At 35.4% G+C, this 24928-nt stretch overlaps 1 protein-coding gene across 2 annotated transcripts in view; it reads right to left on the bottom strand.

The window, feature by feature from the left end:
* Positions 1–5095, bottom strand: part of ATRNL1 (attractin like 1) — a 489687-nt gene extending 484592 nt beyond the window's left edge. For both annotated transcript variants that reach the window (XM_034440210.3, XM_087872929.1), the window contains exon 1: positions 3493–5095. In XM_034440210.3, coding sequence (XP_034296101.2) covers positions 3493–3779 — 287 coding nt within the window. In that variant the 5' untranslated portion in view covers positions 3780–5095. The remainder of the gene's footprint in view (positions 1–3492) is intronic.
* Between the last annotated feature and the right edge of the window lie 19833 nt (positions 5096–24928).

The raw sequence follows: 24928 nt of genomic DNA, 5'->3' as shown, positions 1-24928 counted from the left end.
CAAAGAATAATTTTATTTATTAACAAATTCCCTGTAGAGGAAATGACACATTTTCATGATATCAGTCAATTATCTTTGACACATGCTTATCAAGATTGATCAATCATTGCTGATATGTCTGCTAAGCTATTTTTTCAACTAAAAAAAAACTGACAAGAGAATTAACACACCCAATTGCCCAGATTGATTATCAAATTGAGTATCAATACCAGTAGGTTTTGCTAATGTCAATCACTCACTTCACAATGATCTAAGCTAATTACATACCACTTTATATCTGAGAATGGAAAATATGAGATTGTCATATTAAATCCATTGATAAATCATAAATCCAAGGCTTAAATTAAATGACTTGAAATTCTATTAAACTGTATGTACTGTCCATCAAAACAAAAAGTTCACAATATTTATATTTTCAAAAATAAAAAAATAAGACATTTTAAAATCCACTTTAAAATACCAATGTGTGGGTCTGACATTATGTTTAATGCATTTACAACAAAACATTTTCCTAATTAGATCGTTTTTCATATTCTATATCTACAGCATAGTTTAAATTTTCTAAATTGCAGCATCCTGTACTCCATCTCCAAGAAGGCTCTCTGAAGTCTGATAACCTTGTTAAGTTGTACTAGCTATGAGATAGAGGTAATCTTTGTAACGGTAGCAGAAGTAATCTTCACAAGCTGGTCTAGTCATAATACTAACTCATCACTTCCACAAAATCTGTCTGTGATTTCTATGTTTCCATACTACAGTTAAGCTAAGTTATTTATCATTCTTAGAGAAATTGTGCATTCAAGTTAAATCAACTGTTCAGGATGGAGTCATTTTAGTACAGTATATATTAACCTTGATATTCAGTCAAGTTCAAATACGTTATTCAGACTAGATTGATTTCAGACAGCAGCACACTAAGAAGCACCGGTCACAATAGCAAAGCTCTATAATAAATGTACATTAAAATGATGTTTTTATAAATAGAAACATTCATATAAAACTCCAAATGCCATGATATGGTAACACCCGCCTCCAAAAAAATTATCCTCAGAGAGTAGCCTGCAACTTTTATCAAGGGTGTAATTAGACAGGAAAAAATGGGTTGAGTTTGACATCATGAGTCAGAGTGTTTAACTGAAATAAGGAAGTAACTTAATTCAGAGTAGGCTTCTCAAGATGCTGCAATGATTTCAAGTTGCACTTGAAATTGTATTTATTTTAAATTATATTATTGATTGGACAGTAGGAGGAATGCTGGGATGGGAATTATTAATGAGTTGAAAGTTTAGAAATCTTTAGGTTATTTTTCTGCAATAGATAGGAATGAAATTGGTATTGATGTAACTTTCACAGACGAAAGAATTTAAGTGTTTGAATTGTGATAGATGGTATATACTTGTATAGCAAAAAAGAACTGTATTTGTTACAAGGTAAAATTAGACGGAAATGTCTGAACTGGAAAAGTCTTACCATATGCAATGTTTTTAATTGTATTATTAATAAAAAACTTTTTAAATAAAAAAAAGAAATTGTATTTATTCTCAGATCAAAACTCATTTTTAAGTGGCAAATAAATATTATATATGGCAACTTAAATATAGACTAAATCATCTGTATCCATTTACCAATCAATATTTTGTTAAACATGAGTAACAGGTGACGTCAATATTATCACAGGAAGAAAAAAAAATCAACCATACTTTATTAAGTCACTTCGAGGTGCTATGAAGTTAACTTAAGAAATTTAGGATTGATGAGAGAAGAACTATAACCATTTTGTTGAATAAACTATTCATCTCAATAGATTTTTTCCTTTTGTTGTTGCAAAGTGTTTCCAAATGTATTCCAAGTGGTTCATAGGTGAAAGTGGTTCATATGCTCTCTTTTTAATACATACGCAAGCATCATTTTTTTTTTCTTTTGCTAATACTCTAAAATTTCTTATTTGAAACATTTTTGCTATTTCCCAAGTGGACAATTAAATATTGAACATGGTCAGATTATCCTAATATTTTGATAGGAGGAAATCTTGATTGTTATCTACAAGTAAACTTGATTTAATATTCATACTGACACTTTCAATATTATATGTGGCAAATATAGGAAATAATCAAGAAAATACCATCAAGAGCTTTAGATAACTGCATTTAATATGTTCAAGGATATTTTCATTATCTTTTAAGTTGTACACATATTATGGTAGGAAATTCTGTAAGTACCAGAAGTAGAAAATATAGATCTAACAATCATATAAGGTAATCTTTTTCAGGAATCACATTAGAATCAACAGTTGTATGTTCCAAGTGCTACTGAAGATTTTTCTTAAAAACATATGTTTGTTTTAATTATATATACATTAAAGCTGTCACCTAAAATTCTGGTTTTCATCAGGGAAAAAAAATCAGAAAAACAGGTTTTCACTATATCAGATGGGTGTCACATTCTATTAAGTTTTAGGCCTCTTTTCAGTGTCCAATAATAAGTATACCTCCTTTTACAAATCACTAAACAAGAAAGCATGGAGCAACAAACTAACTTGCATAATGTTAAAACCCAGACCATAAGGACTGGAGACAATTTACATTCTCAAGCTTTATTTGGTAACTTTATTCTTAGGCTAATCTTCAACTTGATGTCTCCAAATATTTTGAACTGGCTATCACTGCTCGCCAGTTTGTCAAGAAGAAATCATTTACTACAAATGCACAAGACAGTCATGGGATCTCAATATTTGATGTCAATCCTCCTTTGCTAAACCTTTGGATCACCCATTCGGTTTTAAGAAATAGATTTCTCAGATTGCTCATTACACCAGCCAATATTTAGTAAATCATTACATCATAAACAAAACCACTGTCTTTATGGGACATTTCTCACTTAATAGCACCTTTTTCGGAGAGTTATTTAATTTTTAAATATAACTTTTAAATATAATTTTATTGAAAGTTTTAAAACAAGGAAGGTTAATTAATGTTAATATTAATACAGAAATAGTGTAAAATAGAGTAAGAAGGAAAAAATAAAAATAAATAAAAGAGAAAGTTAAAGAGCAAAATGAAAAAAAGTAGAAAAACAGAAAAGAAAGATAAGTGGCTTCCAATCGTTTCAGCAATTCAAAAAGTAGAATACTAGATTTACATCATGACTGTTTCTATAACCTACCCTATATACTTCATCAAAACCAATATATCACAGGTTGATTTTTTTTCGGTTCTTTGCAAAAAGTCTATAAGGGTTTTCCAGTCAGCAATAAACCTAAGTTGTCTAAAATGTTATTCAATATTTAAAAAGCACTATTCTAAACAAATACTGTCGTTAACTTTCTTTGGTTAACTTAGAATAATAGATGACTTTATAAGATTACAGGAACAACCACCAAAATTCTATTATATTCTTAAAATCTGCAGTGTGATCTGGACAGTCCTGGCTGATACTTTCTGCTTTGTTATCAATTAGCTCTTAGAAAGGAAAGATAGCACAGAAATCACTTACTTGAACCTGCCTTGGCAATGCTGGCACTGATCCCCCACCCAGCCTTGATCACAGAGGCAGCTGGAATTGACACATCGACCAGAAAAGCACGAGGTTCTTTCACAAGTCTTAGAGTGGGAAACTTGGGCATACAGCACCAGGTAGAGGATCCCGTAAAAGAGCAGCCAGTTATTTATATCCATGAAGGTAGCAAAGCAGCAGGAGGAAGAAGAAAAAGGTCTCCAGGTTCCCAGGATTACAGGAGGGCCTTCTATTCTGCGCAGGACTTTCCCCAACAGATCCAGCATCTTTGCCCACAAAGCACATCCGCAACCGGCCTGCCTGACGAACCGCCACAGGGGAGCAAGGAAGAGGCTGAATTAATCCAGTTTCTCGGGCAGGTTTAAGCAGGAGGAAAGCCGCCCCACGCACATCACTCAAAAGAAGGCGCTTTTAAACAGGTTGAAGAAACGGGGCGCAGATAAGGAAGGGGCTGGCTGGGGACTCCCGAATGTAGTTACAACAGGAAACCGAGAAGCTTCCTCTCCCCCAACGCTTCTCACACAGCAGCCTCCGCCGGGTTCTTCGGGTACAACGCTGGCGACCCGCTTCCCGCCTCCTCTTCCTCGTCGTCCTTGGGGCTCATTGCCCCCCACTTTCCATGAGCAGAGGCTTCTCTCCTGCCCTCGCCGCTTCTTCTCACCACATGGCCCCGCTTCCCGTGTCCGGCTCTCCCCGCGGCCGCAAAAATAATAATAATAAAAAAACAGCCCCTCTCCTCCGCCTCCTGTAGTCCCGACTCTTGCAGCAGCAGCAACGGGAGAGCAGCGGAGGGCGGTCGGGGGGGATGCTGTGGCTCCTTCGAGGCAAGGAGAGCGCCGTTCCTTAGCGTCCTCCCAGCATCCCAGAGCAGCGGGCCGGAGGCTCCGGTGTTTTTTGCTTTTTGTTTTAATCCCGCCTTGCAAGCGGGGGTGTGGGAAGGAAGGGCGAGAGTTAAAAGCCTCCGTCTGTCCCAGCTGACACTTTGAAAGCAGCCATTTTTAAAAGGCTAATTGTAAGCTGCTTTCGGAGGCTGGCTGGGGCCGAATCCCTCCTCTTCCTCCTCCTCCTTTTCACCCCCACCTCCTCCTCCTCCTCCTCTCCCGCTCCGCCGGTCTGATTAGACCCGTCCCTTTCTTTTGGACTACCAGGCAGGCCCCGCCTCAGCCGGGGAGAAGACTGGAATAGACTCCGCTTCGGGAGCCCCGTTGCTGGAGCAACTGGCCCGGAAAGGATGGAAAGCCACTAAGGGTCCCTTTCCATTTCTGAGCCCCAGCCGAAAGTGAAGGGAGGCGGGAGGCTTATCTCCCGCCCCCGAGAAAGTTCGTGCCTCGGTTTCTGGCGGCCTCAAAATCGAAAGGAAAGTCTCTCTCTCTCTCTCTCTTCCGTCTTTGGAATTGCAACGCTCCAGCCTCTCCGCCGCCTTTGCAGGGGAGCTCTAGAAAGAAACTATTACACAAAGAAGAGCTGAGCATGTGCGGCAGCCGAGGAGCCCCCCCTTTAAAGGCGCTGCGCCCGTCTCCGTTGCATCACTTGGAGTGTGACCCGCCGGGAGGGAGAAGCGCGGGATCCACTGGGGGAAGGAGGCGAGCGAGGGAGCGCGCGCGCGCAGCGGGGCCGAGGTTTGTTCTCTTTTTTCCGCAGGAGGCGATGCGAGTTCCTTGAACTTCATGTGCCAAACCAAACCAAACAAACAACCAAGCAAACAAAAGCCGAGAGTGGAAGCCATTTCCAGAGGTGCTTTGTTAAACGCCGTGGCTCATTGCGGCAAAATTTTCAGCGGAAGGGAAGCGATCGACAATCAACCTTGTTTTGACGACTTGTGTTTGTTTTTCCTATAGCTACGACTTTTTTCCCCTCTAGTCACGCCTCTGTTGCACTTTATGCAGGTAGTCCTCGATCTTACGACCACAACAGCCCAATATTTCTGTTGCCAAGGGAGGCGTTTGTTAAGGGAATGGTGCCCCGTTTTACGACCTTTCTCACATCAGTTGTTAAGTGAATCACTGCAGTTCTTAAATTAGTTACCCAGTTGTTAAGTGAATCTGGCTTGCCCATTGACACTGCTTGTCGAAAGGTCGCAGAAGGCTTAGTTTAGTTTACTTTATTGTTATTGCACCTCCTACAACAAAATTAAATGACATCTTCAGTATACATCATAAGAAAACTGTAAAAAAATAAAACAAAAACACACATCTTTCACATTCTATACAATTGAATTGAAAACTGATACTGCATTAATTTATTTATTTATTGGTTCAATTTTATATGCTGCCCTTCTCCGGAGACTCAGGGCAGCTTACAATGCATTAAGCAATAGCCTTCATACTTTTGTATATACCTGCTTAGTAGGGCTTTCGGGCCCGCTCAAGCGGTGTTCTTTTTACACAAAGTCAGCTTATTGTCCCCACAATCCGGGTCCTCATTTTACCTACCTCAAAAGGATGGAAGGCTGAGTCAACCTTGAGGCTGGTGAGATTTGAACTTGCAGTAATTGCAGGCAGCTGGCTTTACTTTAACAGTACTTTAGCCACTGCGCCACCAAGGCTCCTAATGTAATTAATATTACACTATACAGTAGAATTCAATATAGTTACTGCTCTGGGATAGAAGCTGTTTTTCAGCCTATTTGTCCTTGTTTTTATTGTCCTGTACCATCTACCAGATGGTAATACCGTATTTCTTGTACTATAAGACGTACTTTTCCTCTCCAAAAAAGTGGGTGGACATGTCTGTGCATCTTATAAAGCGAATATTGCAACGGAGGGGAGGAGAGGGGTTGGTATAAATGTTGCTGCATGTCACCGCTGCCACCATTCGCTGTCGCCGGGGTACACTGGAGTCTTCACTGCTAAGCAGCTGATTGGCAGTTGGATCAGTCTCCCAGAATACCACCGATCAGCTGTTCTAAGCGGCGGGGATCGCTGCTGCCAATTGCAGATTGCCACTGCCGCCTAGAACAACTGATTGGCGGTATTCCAGGAGGCTGATCCAACCGCCAATCAGCTGCTTGGCAGCAAAGGGTCCAGCATTCTTCGACAGCAGCTCAGCTCAGTTGACTGGTGGTGAGTGCAATGGAGCAGAGCCCTGACGAGCCACATGCTGGGGCTGCAATAACTTGCTGAAGCTGACTAGGCTGTTTGCTGTTTGCTGCAAGGATGCTAGTCAGATGAATACTGGATAGATGCTGGAAGCAGAGGCAGATTTTTTTTTCTTGTTTTTCTCCTCTAAAGCTAATGTGTGTCTTATGGTCCAGTGCATATTATAGTGTGAAAAATATGGTAGTTCAAAAAAAGGGTGCCCAAAATGAGAGGGGTCTTTAAGAATGTTTTTAACTTTCTTAAGGCAGCAGGAGCTATAAAGCTCTTCCAAGGAGGGGAGAGGGCAACCAATGATCCTCTGGCCAATGATGTTAACACATGAACACATGACCACGGGATATTGCAATCATCCTACATATGAGTCAGTTGCCAAGCACCCAAATCTTGATCACATGACTATGGGGCTGTTGCAACGGTTGTAAGTGTGAAAAAGGTCATAACTCACTTTTTTCAGTACTATTGTAACTTTAAACGGTCACTAAGTGCAGGTAGTCCTTGATTTACAACCACTCTTTTAATGACTGTTCAAAGTTATGACTACACTTACTACTGTTGTAACATCCCTGTGGTCATGTGACCAAAATTCTGCTGTTGGGCAACCAGCCTGTATTTATGAGGGTTCTGAGATCATGTGATCACCTTTTACAACCTTCTGACAAGGTCAATGGGAAAGCCAGATTGCTTTTGCAACCATGTTAACTAACTTAACTGCAGTGATTCACTTCACTGGCATGAAAGGTTGTAAAATGGAGCAAAACTCAATAACTGTCTTGATTAGCAATGGAAATTTTGGACTCATTTCTGGTCATAGGCCAAGAGCTACCTGGGTAAGTATTTGCAACAAATGGAGTTTAGTGTTCCATTATATCACCTCCATTTCGTTGCTTTTCATGCTTCAGTAGGGTTCAGTTTTGTGCTATTTCTAATAATGCTGAACAAAAAAATCATCCACCCTAAAATCATACATAAAGTTATACTAATTTTGCTTCTAATCTATTAAACCAGAAGATGTGTTTTCTTCATATCTTTCTGAGCTAAGAAATGCTGTTGGTTAGTGCCAAATGGTAGTAGTAGATTAGATTGTCAAACTGCTGGCACAAGGGCCGGATGCGTCACGCATAGGCCATGCCTACTCTAGCTCCGTGAATGGGAAAAACATCACATGATAGCAACGTGACATGGTGAGTTTGACACCCATGTAGTAGACAGTGTGTATAAAACTTTTGTGATTAAGTTAGAGAGATTTCAAACATGTTAAGATTTGCTCCATATGCATAACTATATTCAGAAATTGCTTGTTAAAATCAGCTTTACATTTTTTCTTTTCCTGCCTCTTACACTTAGTCAGACCATAAAATAAGATGCAAAAATTGCTGAATATTGGAAAAAAAGTTATGCTGAACCCCTAGTGGCAGCATTTCCTTTCTAATGAAACAACTGATGGCCTTCCATAGATTTTTTTTCTCCTGTTAATGTTATGCTGCAGTGCCCATCTCATATTGAGGTGGATTTTTTTACAAGTATGGCTATATAATATAGAGATGAAATTTAAATGAACCTGCAAATGGAAAACTTCTGCTACTCTCTCTGAAAGCTAAAATAGAATATCAATTTGATAGAAAAGGTCCTAAAATTGAGATAAAAAGTGATGCTTATGATGTAGAATCTCTATCAGAATTATGCAGTTATACTTTGTCATTTTATTAGGGAATAAACTTCACAGAATATACTGTACACTCCATTTCCCCAATATCAACTTAAAGTAAGTAAACCCTCATTATATCAGCATATAACAATGGTATAAAATTGAATATTCACATTACAAATTCCTTTCATGTTTCTGTTGCAGCTATCTGCCAAATAGTTGTTCAGGTTTTCATGTCTCATAAGCATTCCAACTATATTTTCTTCCGGTGTTGATGCAATCCCCTTCAACACAACACAAAAAGCATTCTGCAACAAACCATCCAAAACTTGAGGCAGTAATGCATAAATGAAAGAGAATCTGACATTATTAAGCAATTCTGCAAGTTCCTCTTGGCTTGCCTGAACTGCTTTGCCTATCCTCTTGTCAGAATCCATCTGGAACATCTTGTAAGTTAAAAACAATGTTCAATGAAGAAATGCATTGGAAGATAGCTCCTAATCAAAACTACTTGTCTCCAAAAAATCTTAAATTAGTGGCACCATACAGATTCCAATTTGATCGCAGCAGAGGGAAAAAACACCTCAGAAGAGTAAAAGCAACCAATATTTTATTGAGCTAGTTAATTGTTTAAAATTGAAATTGAACTGCTGCTGAAATAGATACCTTTTTCCTTTTTGGCATATTAGAATGTAGTTTTGAACAAAGTTCTCCTTGTTTTAAATTTAAGTGTCTAATTGAAGCTTCAGTTTTCTCTCTTGATGGCGAATCTTCCAGTACAATGTACAAAATAATGGGAAATATTCCCAATTGCATATCAATTCCACATTAGTGAATTTATATTTCTTTGGTAAAGTGACCTTTCAATTCAACATAGGAAAGCCACAATCTGGAAGAATATCCCAAAAGATCTTGGAAATAAATAATGCCAGAGTAGTATTAATGGCTTTAACCCCACTATAAGTTTACAGATTTAGGCACCTGCCTAAACAAAATCCATATTCAATGATATATGTATTGTTCAGTTCTCAACAATTAGTAGAAATGTTAGGAAATTACATTTTTCTTTCAATAATAATAATAATAGCAGCCTTCTAGAGACAGAAAAAATATATGCGAAATATAGATAATAAAGCATATTGACTAATATCATCATCATGCCCGTCCATCTGTATTTAGTCTACTCAGAATTCCTAGCTAGTGTAGACTCTGACCACCCTGGCTGGAAATATTAGAGGTGCGTGCCTACAACACTTCAGATTAAATATGTCTATTTTAAGAAAAGTTTGAATCTTCTGGTAGATTGGTTGTAGTTCAAAAGGGCATCTGGGATTAATTTTTTCTACATAATTCTACCAATTTATGATCAATTCTACTAGTAAGTGTTTCCTTATATCATACTTAAGCATCACTTGCTTTTCTGTGAAATCCAAAAAAAAAAAAACATTGAATATAAACAAAGGTTTGTTTTATTTATTTTGCTGTGCAAAGTGGAATGCCATTGCCCATAAAGAAGCTTCTGTTATTTATTCATTCTGAATTACTGCTTGTACCAGGTTACACCCATACAATAAATGAACAGAGTTGTAGTTGTAATTAAGCTTAAATAACAAGAGTATTTATATTTTCTTTTTATTATATGTACTTCCTTTCTCATTTTATTTTCCTTGGTATGCCTATATATGTATAATACACTGTGAGACTGAAATATATGCACATACAATTAGGCAAACAAAGAAGGATTATGTTTCTTTTACTGCTAAATGTCACATAGCATTATTTAGAGGTGTTAAAATTCTGGATTGTGTAGGATTTGTAAATGCCTTTGCTAGTTATGCTAATTAAATAATGAATTTCCTTAGAAATCTAAGGAAGAAATCTGAGTGAAAGCAACACAATGTAATGTTATTATAATGTTTAATAAATATTCTTTACCTTAAATATGGTATTTTGTATTCTGAATATTTTTGTACCAATGTACAGTATTAAACATGAAAATTCTTGTGATTAACAGATTTCCTATAGAAGCCAAAATAGCTTTTCTTCAGAATAAAAGTTTAAAAGTGAGAGATTTGTGTAAGATTTGAAAATGTGTTATTCGTACATAAGGAAAAAAATCAAAGCTATAGAATGCTATGTTTACAGATCAGTTTTCAGAAGCATAAAAGAGTAAAATGTTATATCAATAAAGATTTATTCATGCCTTATGCTAATAAGGCATGGCCAGGTTATCTTCGAGACCGCCTTTTGTCGCATAGCTCCCAGAGACCGGTAAGATCCCACAGAGTTGGTCTCCTCCGGGTCCTGTCAGCTAAACAATGCCGGCTGGCGGGCCTACGGGGGAGGGCCTTCTCTGTGGCTGCCCCAGCTCTCTGGAATCAGTTACTTCCTGAGGTCCGAACCATCCCCACCCTATTGGCCTTCCGAAAAGCGGTGAAGACCTGGCTTTTCCGGCAGGCCTGGGGCCATTGATCTCGCTCTTGTAATCTGGCGAGATCCGGCCATGAATGGCGTGAATGAGTTTTTAATGTTTTTAATGTTTTTAATTTTTAAATGTTTTTTTATAATAATTTTTTAAAATATATTGTGAGCCGCCCTGAGTCTTCAGAGAGGGGCAGCATATAAATTGAATTAATTAAATTAAATTAAATTAAAGAAGGATGTAAAAATAATAAATCAAGACAGTGACTTGGATAATTTATAAAAGAGGCTTAGTAAAGTTTTGAAAAAAAAAATTGAAAAGGCACCCAAATCCCCTGAAGTTAATTATTTGAAGAGTTTAAAGATGAAGAGAGTTAGAAGTAAAGGGAAGAAATATAAAGTTGATTTATTTGATCAAGATTAACATCGATATGTTATTATCTCTGGTAAACCTTACAGGAATTCTGCTGACATCAGGATTAAAATTACAAGGTATTATGGATTTGTTTTTTTGTTTTTTTTAAATTTGATTTATATGCCGCCCTTCTCCGGAGACTCAGGGAGGCTTACAATGCGTTAAGCAATAGCCTTCATACTTTTGTATATTTATACAAAGTCAGCTTATTGCCCCCACAAACTGTGTCCTCATTTAACCTACCTTAGAAAGGATGGAAGGCTGAGTCGACCTTGAGCCTGGTAAGATTCGAACCTGCAGAAATTGCAGGCAGCTGTGTTAATAACAGAGGGCATTAAAACACTGTACTACCAAGGCTCTTGGTAGTTTACAGATAAGAAATACCATTTGATATGAGAAGATACCATTTGTTTTATTTTAAGAGAAGGTAATAAGTTATTAAAATTATTTATGCTTGTGATTAAGAAAAAAAATCACTTTATAAATTTCTTTTATTTTTCTTATTTTTGTCTTCCATTTTTCTCTTTTCTGTATCTTCTATTTTTTCTTTTTATTATTTTATATGTTTTCTAATTTGTATTCATTTTTCATAGTTGCTTTAGAATCTCGACCAGGCATCATGTTACCATGATCCAGGTTTACAAGAAAGTAACATTTTTTTTAAAAGTGGCAAATGAATATAAAATATTAGATAAGATAATGCTATTAAAATGGATGTGAATGAAGAAGATGGCTTAGCATCTCATAAATGATCACAGTGCAATTTCTAGTATCCTTGATCTTCTGATTTGTGGAATAGAAAATAAGTGTTCTAAAATGAAGTTGAAGATAATGTGGATCAATGTGTTGTCAGGACTCACAAACATATACTCAAGTGTTTGTAATGGTTAAACTCACAACTCATTCTACCAAGGCAACTTTATCATGAAGAATCTATTGCTTTTCAGAGTCGACCTAGATGAAATTTTCAGTCCATTCAAACACTTTTAATATATTTCTTTTAATTGTAATTACTAGCAAAAGTAGAATGATTAGGCTACCTCTATGAATAATTCTAGTTTTCTAGAAAATTTTAAAAATACTTAAATGGTTTAAAAATAGTTACAATTAACTAATTTAAATTTAAAATTTTCTAATCTAGATTCCAGAACTACCAAGAATATAAGATAAAACTGATACCCAATTTGTTTCATGTCATAGATTAATTTTGTTGTCTGCAAGAAACAACTATTAATGAGTTTGAAGAAAAGTAGCATGGAATTCAATTCTAAATACTTGTTCTTCCGCTTGACAGAAAATGAATATATTTAAATGAATATGGAAACAAGAGAGACACTAAACAGATTAAATTCAGAAAATGCAATAATCCAAGCTAAGGAATGGCACTGAATTCATTAATTTGGTATCATATTAGCTCAAATTGCAATGTGTAATGGAATATATGGATGACCTTGGGGAATGAGCGAAGTGATAGGAAACAATCAGACAAGAAAGGCAGTAAACCACAGAAGCTTTAAAGTCAGAGAAAGAAAATTAGGAAGGATCTGCCATAATGGATAAAGCTGTAAAAAGTGGCACCAGGAAGTTTGTCCTTTCAGACTTGCCAGATTCTCTTAATGTATCATTGCAATAAAATAGAATTGGTTCATCTAGCCATTTTTTCCAGTCTGGTTTACTTGGGAGGGTTGACTCAGTGTTGTTTTGGTCCCTATACTATTACAGTAGAAACCTTCGCCCATAAACAAGCCAGACCTCTTGTCTTAATAACTAAATAAGACAAAGTTATACATAAATCTATGAGAAAATATTCTAAATAATATATTACTATTTTCATTGCTTTGTGACCCTTCTCATTCTTTTATGTAAATCAATCTAATTTTAAATCTAAGCAGTATATACAGTAATAATTTTATAATAAACATAAATAATATAAATATAATTATTTATAAATAATAAATAAAGATATAAGCCAGGAGGAAGGCTTTCTCTGTTGTGGCACATACCCTCCAAAATGAGATGCCCTTCCAAAATCTGTGTGGCTCCTATATTTCTGGCATTCCATAAATGGAATGGGTTAAAATGGATAGATTCCCTTTATCCCTTTATGTCTTTGTTTATAAAGACTTCCTTTATGTCTTTATTTATTTTTGTTTATGGTTGTATAGATCCATACAATCCAATTTGTTATGTTTTATAATGGGCTTTTTTTTTATAGTATTATGTTGTGAATCCGATGGTTCAGGGGATAAAGCTGAAATAAATAAATAAATCCTTATTCATTTGAATGACAGTATTATAATTTTAATTCATGATTTTGTGATATCTTAAATAGTCTCAATATAGGGATTTTCAACAAGTGTTTCATAAAACTTCTTTATTTATGTAAAACTTTCTACTTTGTTTTTCAACGATGAGAATACCCTAAAACTTTTAAGAACTAAATGTATTTTTTTTTAAAAAAAAAGTTAAAAATTAATTTATGAAACTGAAGAAATTGTACAGCATATTAAGTTAAAAAGTTCTTTTTTTTTCTTTCATATAGTTTAGATAATAGGTTTAAAGCATTGAGAAAATCACTTTCTAACCACTGTAATGAAAATCTGAAAAATGCAAAAATAAGTATGTGGCTAAAATGCAAGGTATATATAGGTATTCCTTGGATTATAATCACTCATTGAGCAACTGTTCAAAGTGAAGACCACACTGAACGAATGATATTTATAATCACTCTTCAAAGCTTTGGCCATCTCAACATTCCCACAGTCACATGTTTGCAATTCATGAGCTTGGCAACTGGTTAGCCCTTAATGGTCTATGATCACGTCAATGGGAAAACTGGCAGGGAATGTTGCAAATCACTCCCATAAGTTGCTCTTCCGGCTTTTTCTCTCAAGGAACTTCAATACAGAGTACTAGGGATTTCGTTCTCCATAGTAATCTCCCACCCCTGCACATTCCATACCCTGCACCTACCCACAGCACCCCCTGCCCTCCAGTGACCCCTATCTACCTATCTGCATTCAGTAATGCCTTCCCATTGCCCCAGCAATACACTTCAGCCCCTGCTGAACCAATCTCCATGTTGTAGCACTTGCCACAGCATCTACCAGCCTATCTACAGCTCCTGCCAGACCATTTGAGCCCCTGTCACCCCTCCCATCCCTGTAGTATCTGATCTATAGCACCCACATATACCCCATAGTCCTTGCCAGTAATTTCTGCCTCTTCCTGCTTAATAACCCAGATGATCTTGAATAACAGTGGTCCTTGGGATTGCCAGGATTACTATCACTGTGTGATGTGGTCACATATTGTGCTTTACCATTACATCGGTTAGCAATGGCAATCCCAGTCCCAAGTACATCATAATCCAAGGACATGCTGTACAGTATCCCATAGTATCTGCCTGGCTGATTCAGTTTGGCAGAATTGGCACACTTCAGGTTCCATCAATTAAACTATTGGGACCCCAGAAGCATGTCTTTTCTCCTTTGGAATTAAGTTGCCCTCAAGTTCTGAACATCTCCTATCCTGCTTGTATTCTGAAAACACCTTTGCCAAGGATGACTGACACCTCATTTTTATCTAGGTTATTTTCTTTCGATCTAGGTTATTTCCCCTTTATTATCTTGCCATTTCTGCCTTTCTTTTTATTTCTTGTCATTTTTTTACATCTTGTTTTCAGCTGGCATATAAATGTTAATAATAATAAGAAGAAGAAGAACTGGTGGGACCATAAAATAGAGAAAATAATAGAAAATGAAGAAGCTAAAGTGCTCTGAGCCTTTGGAATTCAAACAGAGGAGCATCTGCCATACAAACCCCAGACTTAACAATTGTCGATAAGAAAGACAAAAAAGCCTGGATAGTGGATGTGAGAGGACCTGAAGGCAACAGAATAGAAGAGAAAGAACTTGACAAAATCATAAAATGCAAAGTCCTGCAAAGGGAAACAGAACAATTGTGGCAAAAGAAAGCAAAGATACAGTAGTAGCGAAGATATTACCAATAGTAATAGGCACCTTGTGTCCAATTCCAGAACATCTGGAAAACCATTTTAACACCATCAATATTGAAAAAATCACCATCGGTTGACTGCAAAAGGCAGCTTTACTTGAAACAGTTTGTTGTGCAATGATACTTTTAATACCATCAAACAGCAACATTTGCCTATCCCAGGTCCTTACGAAGGACTTGATTGGTGAATAAAAATAAAAATAAAATAAAAATTAATAAAAATTCAATCTAAACATCTGCCTGTCTGTGAGACCAACCATAATTATAGTAATAGGACTATGTAGCATTTCAGACATAACTCAAAAAATATGTTTCAGAGCATGTGAAAATGTAAACCTAACACCTTTCTGCAATTCTTTATAGCAGCTTCATTTTTCCATTGGATTGCACAACTGCATTTTGCATATATAAATACACATACTCTTACAGATGATACTATAATTATGAATTAAACATTACAATGCCTTTGAGATACAGGAACATTCATTTTCCATTCTTGGTTCTTTAGAGTAAAAATGTTCCATATCTTCAACTATATGCTGATAGTTTAGTGATTTATTTCTCATCTAATTTTGCTAGACTACCTACTAGAAGCTATCTTAATCAATTCCTAAAGGAGTTGTCTGTCAGTTTGCTTTCCAAGAAGCTGATACAGCATATCTTTCAGCAACAGGATTTGTTTGGCTCTCATCCAATGCTCAATCAAATGTTAATGTATTTTAAAATCCAATTCTCTACTAGTAAATAAAGAACACTGAAACTCATAAATATATGCAGGAAAACAGACAGTAGATGGTACAAACACATAGAAGATCTTCTGGGAGGCTGAAGAATGAAATCATAGCCTACTTTTAGGAAGAAATTGCAACTGCAATAAATATTTTAAAAAGTGAAAATGAGAGCATAACATACATAAAGGTAATTCAAAGTGGAAATAAAATAAATAATTACATGTAAATTGACCATCTACTAAATATTTATGATTATCAGTACTGATTTGTCCCATCAGCCACAACAGTAAGAGAAGTGAAAAGATAACGTTTGCTTATTCTTCAATTTCCCTAATTTGGGTCTTACACATCCAAAGTTATAGCTATTATTGGGGAGATTCAGCAAAATCTGTCACTCTTCTGTTGTGAGCTGCTGAAGTGAGCTGGAGTGCTCACTTCAGCAGCACCTCTGCTAAAATTGGAATGATACAGAGACGATTAGCAAAAAGTTTCATAGAAAGAAAAGGAGCTTTGTTCCATACAAGAAGTCTGCTGAGCAATGAGGCTTTTTTGGTTCCGAATCAAGTGTTTTTCCACTGGCCAAGATCTCAGGACCTACATCTTAGCTGGCAAATATTGTAATGTGCCTGTTCAAATCTGTATTTAAACCCTATTTAAGAAATGATTTATTATTCCCTTTCTAACATTAATCTTTGTAATGCACTGTATTACTTGTCTGTCTGTTTTTTGAAATATGACCTACATTGTCTTCTTTTCAGTTTGGTAAAAACTAACATGCTTGAATAAATGCTGATTTGAGCTGAGAGCCTAAAACTACACACTGCCCATCACTCACAACAAAACATAAAGGTCTGGGTGCATTAAGAGTTAGAGTGGCACCAAATTAATAATAAAAGGCAGAGATGAATGAATGTAATCTTTATTACTTTTCATACACTCATTTATACAAACAAATAAAGTTACATATACTCACAGGCTTGATCGTCTATTGAATTTCTTCTCTTTCCCATAACTATTATTCAGCTTTCCCAGAAATCTTATTAACCAATGGAATATTTGTATTCTATTAACTGCCCCAACAATAGAACAAGCAGGGAATAGAATACAGAGAATTATTTGTCAGAGAAATAAACACAAACCTTCAGTATGTGATAAAAGGCCAGTTACCTCTCACTTTTTATATATTTCATAGTTGCAATAGACTTTAGATTAAAATAAAATCAACTTACAAATGTAGATATTTAAAATATATACCGCTAAAAAGCCAGGGGCATGGATGAAATTATATAAATTCAGTAAATAATTGAATGAAAGCCTGAAAGGTCAATCTAAATAAGATTTTGTAATGTGTCCAGCAAGTAAAAAAATCTTCAAAGACAGAAGCCAAAGCTGAAAAACCTTCACTGACTGAATAATTCTAACATATATTCCAGAACATATATTTTCAAACAGCAAGATGGACAGCATATAAATTTAATAAATGAATAAAAATATACATATAGTTAAAACAAGTTAAAAATAGCAGCTCATAGATTGGAAGAAGCGATCTACACACCAACATCAAAGAGAGCAGACAGAATAGAGTATGCAAACTATCATGCCTAATGCTTAGGAACATCTAACACAGATTAAAGCCCTACATTGCCAGATGCTGAAGCTGATTTTAGAACAGATTGAGGAACACTAAACATTATTGCTGATGCTTGGTGGATAACTGAGAAAGCCAACAAAGTCAGCATGTGTTCCATTGATTACGGAAAGGCATTCAATTGTGTCAACCATGCTCTATCATGCAACACCTACTGGATATAAGGATAGGAAACCACAGTCCAAATAGAACATGGTCTAGATAGACTGGCATTAAGTCAGCAATGGAATCAGACAAAGCTTATATCCTCATTTATTTATTCTATGTGCTGAATATATATTGAGGAAGACTGGTTTGTAAAATAAATATCACTACAAATAATGAACAAATAAATATCAGTAACATGCCTCACTCATAATACTACTTTTGGATGCCTGACAAGTGACAGATATTTACAATGGTTTCAGTGTCCCGGGGTCATGTGATCATCTTTGGCAATCTTTTCAGAGGGCTTTCTCCAAGTCAATGGGGGAAAGCCAGATTTATTAACAATCTCAAAATTTGATTAATGACCTCAACAACAAAAAAAGTCATAAAATTGGGTGTATCTCACTTAACAACTGCATTACTTAGCGACAGAAGTTCTAATCCCAGCTGTGGTCATTAGTCAAGGAGTACCTGTAAAAAATTAAATTGCTACTTCACTGTTGGTTATTTTACTGCTTCATGAGTAGACTTTTCATGGGCATGTTATAGTATACAGATTGTTTTATTCTGTGTCTCCCATTCATTGCATTCACTGGGGAATTATTTGGCACCCACAAATATCCATGAAATCTGTGTGATCAGACAGTTCACAGACATATTCATTGAATAATTCTAATTTAGCTAATTTCCTGGCTGCCAATATCCCCTGCTGTTTTATTCCTGGTCTTCCTTCTGAATAGAATCTCATCATAGTGCCAAAAAGGAATGTGTGGGAGTGCTTTCTCTTTTTAACATATTCATTGTTTTCTCAAAGAGGAACTAATTTGAACGTGAAAGAAAGGGAAAATGAAAGATAATATTTTAAAAACCTAGTAGAATAGCATAGACAGACTGCTTTAAAGAAAGAGGTTTCTAGCAGAAAAGAAAGGCTTTGTAGTAGCTTCTCTTTTTCTATTTAATAAAGCAAAATACATTCTTGCAGATTCTTGTACTAATTACTGTATTTCATAGTTCTTAATCAGTAGGTATAAAATAATGGAAAAGTAGAGTAAACCATATGTCTCTTGTTCTGAAGAAATTTTCTGAAAGGTTTATTGTCTTATTACATTTTAAATGGCTGCTGACATTTGCGTATAAAGCATTTATTCTAAAACAAGAGAGTATTTTCTTCATTTGTTCTGATTTCCTACTGGGTAGTGGGAAAGTATTCATAGAAAAAAAAGGACTATCTGGACATCTATTTTCAGTGCTACAGCTGAACTATTCTGTTACTCATCTTTAGTAAAATCATATTGGAGGAAACAGCCTTTTACCTTAAATTCCAGATGCAAGTGTATGAATGTTTTATTGGTTTTGTTACATTTATTATAGTTTGTGAGCCACCCAGTGTTATGTTGTGTAAGATTTAATTGAATAATTCAATTAAATGCATACTTCTTACAGTATGAAAAATAATTTGCTTCCCCATTCCTAATTCAATTTTGCACAAATTGGGATTGAGAAAAGGGTATATAACAACATGAGGAGTTATTGGTTCTTAATTGTGAAGAGTCATTGGTTTTTGATATGATTATTTTCTATTCATTGGGACAGGTATACAATAGAGAACTTTGATTGTATAAATTAGCCTTTTTGATATACAAGTGGTAACAATAAACAAGGAACTACATTGCAATACATTTTAAAATAGAGGTGTCCAATTTAATGAATGATGTCGTGAATAAGAATATTTTCACTTCTACAGAAATGTACACAGATTTAACTTGTCATAAAGTAGTCATCTGCTACTTTAAAGATGTTGTGTTTTTAGGTTTTATAATTGGCTTTAGTTTCTATATTGGCTAATACAAAGACTATGCGTTGTGAGTAATCACTTGTTATCTGGCCTATGTCGGTCTTGGCTGATGAAAGGTACCTGGGAATAACAGAATATTTTGCTGGCTAAGGGTAACAATGCATCAGGAAGGGCAGTAAAACAAAAGGCTTTGTTTGTACCTTCTGTAAATAAACAAATCTCTATATTCTTTCTTCACCCAAGGGGACTTAGCTTTATCTTCAGTTAAGTTCTAAAGTTGACTAAATGAATCCTGTGCACTTAAAATGAAAGTACTACCAATCTTTCATTATTTTTGGTTCATAATTGTGAAGGAATTTAGAGCTGACGTAGAGGAAGATATGAGTTAGTCATATTTGGGCAAGATGGAGACAGATAAAAGGAAACATGAAAGGAAAAAATAACCCCACTTTGATTTTGTTTAATATAGTATTGTAATGATAAGTGAAAAAGATCTTGGAAGACAGGGCAAATAAATCCTACTCGGGATGATCAGATAAGAGAAAGAATAGCCAATAGCTGGATAGAGGACAGAGCAAAAAATTCGAGAGAAACTTTCTCTACTTTCTTAGGCTGTCGACAGGACAGCAGAAGACTGCATTTTAGAATTTGCAAGATTCTGTTAATGTATTCTTTGTTGGATTACCAGGAACCTTCAAATGGAAATGGATCTCCTGTACTTTGTATTTGTGCTTCTGGCCTTTTTTCTTCTGTGCTTCTTTTTTTCAAAGTTACATAAATACTTTGTTATCAGAACTGCATGTATGTCACTGTAAAATAGCACAATACATTATGAAATGTTCATTTTTAAAAATTAAACCTTTAAATTATGGGGAGGGGAAGGGGTTGAGCAGTAATTTGGGACATGGCAATAAAGCTTCATTGACATCAAAGGAGGATTTTTTAATCATCACTTTCCCATCGAGTGTCTAAACCTAAAGTCTGTGTGTGGAAGAAGAACTTAAGTTTATCTTATCCAGAAGCAACAGCCTTGATACAACTTGGATTATCATGTGTTTATTATATAGAAAGGCATTTCCTGTATTGGATACTTTATCTCTGATAGCGTCAGGCAATTTTGATTGGAACAATCCACATGTCCCTAAGTAAGTAAACAAAAAGTTAATCATTGTTCCCTGTTATCTTTTGTATACAGCTGAGGGTATTGATTTTGAAATAAAAAATCATAAGAACTTGTTTTCTTATTAACTATTTTGAGAGACATCTTTAAAAGAAATGGAGGCTATAAATTTGTAAACAGGAAATAAATAATGTTGGTGTCTACTTCCTTCAGATGCTGCTCCTAGCCTATTTATAAGTAGGCAGTTATCTTGCTGGAGTTATGTCTAACACTTAGGAAATATATAAGCTGATAATACAACCTTTAAAATAACTGCTAGGGAAAAAAAATATAGATTGCTTTTCAGTATTACTTACCCTGTGGCTATCTAGCTTCCCAGTTCATTCTCAAGGATTATAGTAATACATGGTATAATTTCCTCACAGCATACTGGATTCTGACTAGGCAATCCCCACAGTAAAATTCTCACTCAGCCATGAAGCTAACTGGGCGACCTTGAACTGATCATTATCTGTCTACCATTCACAAGGTTCTTGTGAGGATCAGATGGCTGGTGGGGGGTTAATATGCTGCTGCTTGTAGATTATTAGAGGAAGGACAAACTAGGATGTGTAACAAAGAAATAAAGGAAAAATAATTATAGCAGCACAGTAGTTTCATTTTTTTAATTTTATTTTAGTGCCATGCATCTAAAGGAAGTAGACAGATTACTGCATTTGAAACATACAAAAAAGTTACTTGTAGGCAATATTTTGTTCCAGCAGTAGCTGCAGATGGTAAGATGACTTGAATAATAAAAAATGTTGTTTATCATGAAGTACAGTCTAAATAGCTGCCTCTTTCTTTCTAACTGAGTACAGATGCAGTATTAAGGATCTATGCTGTTACACAACTGACCTTTGGTGAGATAATTTATTCATCTGGATCTCATCAGATATGTAGCCATGGAAATAGAACCTTTCAACACATCTTCAAGTTATGGCATATGATTTCATATACAAACTAAGGATATGGATTACAGCGGGCTTGTATTCTCTAAAATACTTTAAATACTTCAACATGCAGTCACAATGTGATTGTTTCTGCTTATCTCTTCTCAAAAACATAGAGGATAGTAATTTTTCTTCTAAAAATCTTGCAAAATATGAAAAGCTTTTCTCAGCTTTAAACATCTGTCCATTTTGGTCTCTATCCAGTTCCCAGTGTTTCTCTATCCTGCCTGGGGAATTCTGGGAGTTGACGCCCACATATCTTAAACTAACCAAGGTTGAGGAACACTGCAGTTTCTAACAATAATAACATGCCATTCTAAATCAGCTTTCTGAATGTTTCTTTGGTTTTAAATAACTCTTTGCTATGCTTTTGCCATTTTCAAATTCTTCATTTAACTTTAATTCAACACAGTAGTACTATAGCATAAACAAAACTAATCAGAAATGAAGTTATAATCAGGCCATCTGCCCAAGAATAACAATATATTCTAAGGATTATTTTCTTAAGGATAAAATTCAGAGTATGACAGGATTCTCATTACCAAATTGCAGAATTTATCAATAATCAAGTAAGACAAGACTATTTCACAATTGACTTTCTTTTATCTTTGTATTGCAATGGCATATTCACAAAACGTGTGATCTGACTTCCTTTGGGAAAAAATATTTTTGAAAGTTACCAGTCTGTATATGATATATTTTTTGTATCCAGATGAGTAAAATTTGGATGAGGAAAACCTAGGATATTGCATCCAGGTTTAGTCACCACAATATAGAAAAGATGCTGAGACAATATAGAAAAGAATGCAGAGAAGAGCAACAAAGATGATCAGAGGACTGGACGGTAAAACATAAAGAACGGTTGCAGGAATTAGGTCTATCTAGTCTAGTGAAGAAAAAGGACTAGGGATAACATTATAGCATTGTTCAAATATTTGAGGGGCTGCCACAAAGAAGAGAAGGGCAGCCTATTTTTTAAACCACCAGAAGGCGGGACAAGAAGCAATAGATTGAAACTAATAAAGGAAAGAAACATCCTAAGGAGAAATTTCCTGACAGTGAGAACAATTAACTAGTGATAGTTATGGGCGTTTTTAAGAAGAGATTGGGCAACCATTTGTCCAGAATGGTATGGCAGGCGTCTCCTGCTTGTGCATGGGATTGGACTAGAAGACCTACAAGATTCCTTCCAACTCTGTTATTCTGTTAAAATATAGAAGACTTTTGGGAAGCTGTGTCTGTTAATTTCATTTAATAGAACATTTTACAGTGTTTGGAATGCACTGCTTTTATTAAAGAAAAAAATCTATTGTATTGTCTTTGACATGGTACTATCCTTTTTATTCTGCACTATCAAACTACATTTTTCCTTTCTTTGTTATTTTCACATTATATAACACTATGTACTTACATACGGTAAATGCTTTTGAACATTTTTTACTGTGGTTCTTGTTGTGCCTTAAAGTATAAGTCTTCTTTATAGCTTTACTCCTCAATGCCATATTTAATTATAATTTCATTTCAGCCTTTCTGGCAGCTGATGTTCTGTTGAAAATCAGTGCTTAGAAAATAATAAAAAATAGAGAACAAGGAGAGATTTGAATAAAGCACTGAATATCACGTTATAAAGCACAGTGCTGCTGCTGATAAATCACTAAAGAGGGATTCATAGGTCTTTACTGACAAGCTGCTACATAAAAGTATGTTCAAGCAGCAAAGGTAAAGTCTCATGCTGAAAAGAAATATGTGTCCTTAAAAAATATCTTTTAAAAGGATGACAAGACAATCTGAAGGAAACTATGTTGTGCATCCCAGGCAATGGAAGTGGCCAAAACTTTTGCACATGAAAACTAAATGTTACAGAACAACCTGGCTTCATTTGTGAATCTTTATTCTTGACCAAAAAGAAAGATTCCACAAACAGAGAACATAATAACCAATATATTCAATATATAAAATGTGAATATTCTAGGTCCGGTAACTGACGGACTTGAAAATTTATATGAGTCAATGTTCAAAATAAATCTTTTGCCACTTAATATCAAAAATTCACTATCTGAAAATCTGTCTTTAACACTCTCAAATTCCAGAGAGTATAAAATATTATTAGGAAAGCCATATATGCCCAATTTCCTCTCTAAAAACATTTTGAGTATTGAGAGTTGGAAAATTTGGAGAGTTTTAATCTGGTGGTCTTGAGTGAAATGGATGCCAGTTTCAGAGAAATCCTTATGAATAACACGATCTGCATTCCCAAAAACTGTAACCATGAATTTTTCTGCTGAAGCCTGCAGTTGAATTCCAGCTTCCTTTTACACACACACACACACACACACACACACACACACTTTGTGGTGATTTTTCATGGACTGATGTATAATGTCTGGGTCATGAAGATGATGCATTGACTGTTATGATACTATGAAGAAATTCCTCATTGTCAGTCTTCATTCATACCAAATTTCCATTCTTTAAACTTTCATTTCTGCCATCAGCATGCAAAGAACCTGACTTGCACAAATCTTCCAATATTGAAGAACATGGATGAAACCCAAACATTCTTCTGAAATATCAGGTCCGGCAGCAATTCCTTTCAAGTGATGTGTTCATTGTTAATCTCTTCATCAAGCTTTCTCATGTGAAATTTATTGGTTGCTATCATAAGCCAGCCCCTTCATTCTTGATCACACTGCTCAGTTTACCATGTATACATTTTTGGCCCAGTGATGGGCAGTGTTCACAACAAAATAGATATCGCCATAAATGTCCTGCATTTAGTAATGAATTCAACTGCCAACTCCTTTGGCAGTCAAAAATTTAGTCTTGGCAGATTGCTTAAAGCACACTGTACTCAATACAGACTTCCATTTCATAAAGAATAGCAATAGAATTTTTTCTCAAAGCAACTTCTTATAAATTGAAATGGAAAAAGAAATGCTAATAACATGTCAGAATGCTTTGTATATTGGTCCATGTTGGTGAATTATAATAATGGACACATTATTTTCATTTTACCTTGATAGAAGATGATGAATCCATAAAATTATCATTTTATTGTTGCTCTGTTAAAGAATAAATATTCATTCCCAATGGTATCCTGACAAAGAGCAAATAGCTGTGTTTTATTTCCTGTAATTTCCATCAACAGTCTCTTATCAATCACATTTTATTTCTAAAATCATTTTTATTTCATGATTTTATGAAGTTAAATGTTCCAATATATTTTTAAGATATGTAGACCAGGGTCATGATTTGGCATAAGCAACTGTCCAACATCTTAAACTGATGTATTTATTTGAGTTAAATTGCAAACCAGAGAGTGGCCTCCTTTTGTTATCATTGTCCCTGGCACTAGCATAGAAAGATTTGTAATTGAGGCAACATTA

Source organism: Pantherophis guttatus, chromosome 6 (genome assembly GCF_059756535.1).
Source record: "Pantherophis guttatus breed Tessera chromosome 6, ASM5975653v1, whole genome shotgun sequence".
NCBI classification, from domain to species: Eukaryota; Metazoa; Chordata; class Lepidosauria; order Squamata; family Colubridae; genus Pantherophis; species Pantherophis guttatus.
This window is presented reverse-complemented; position numbering and strand designations above follow the sequence as displayed.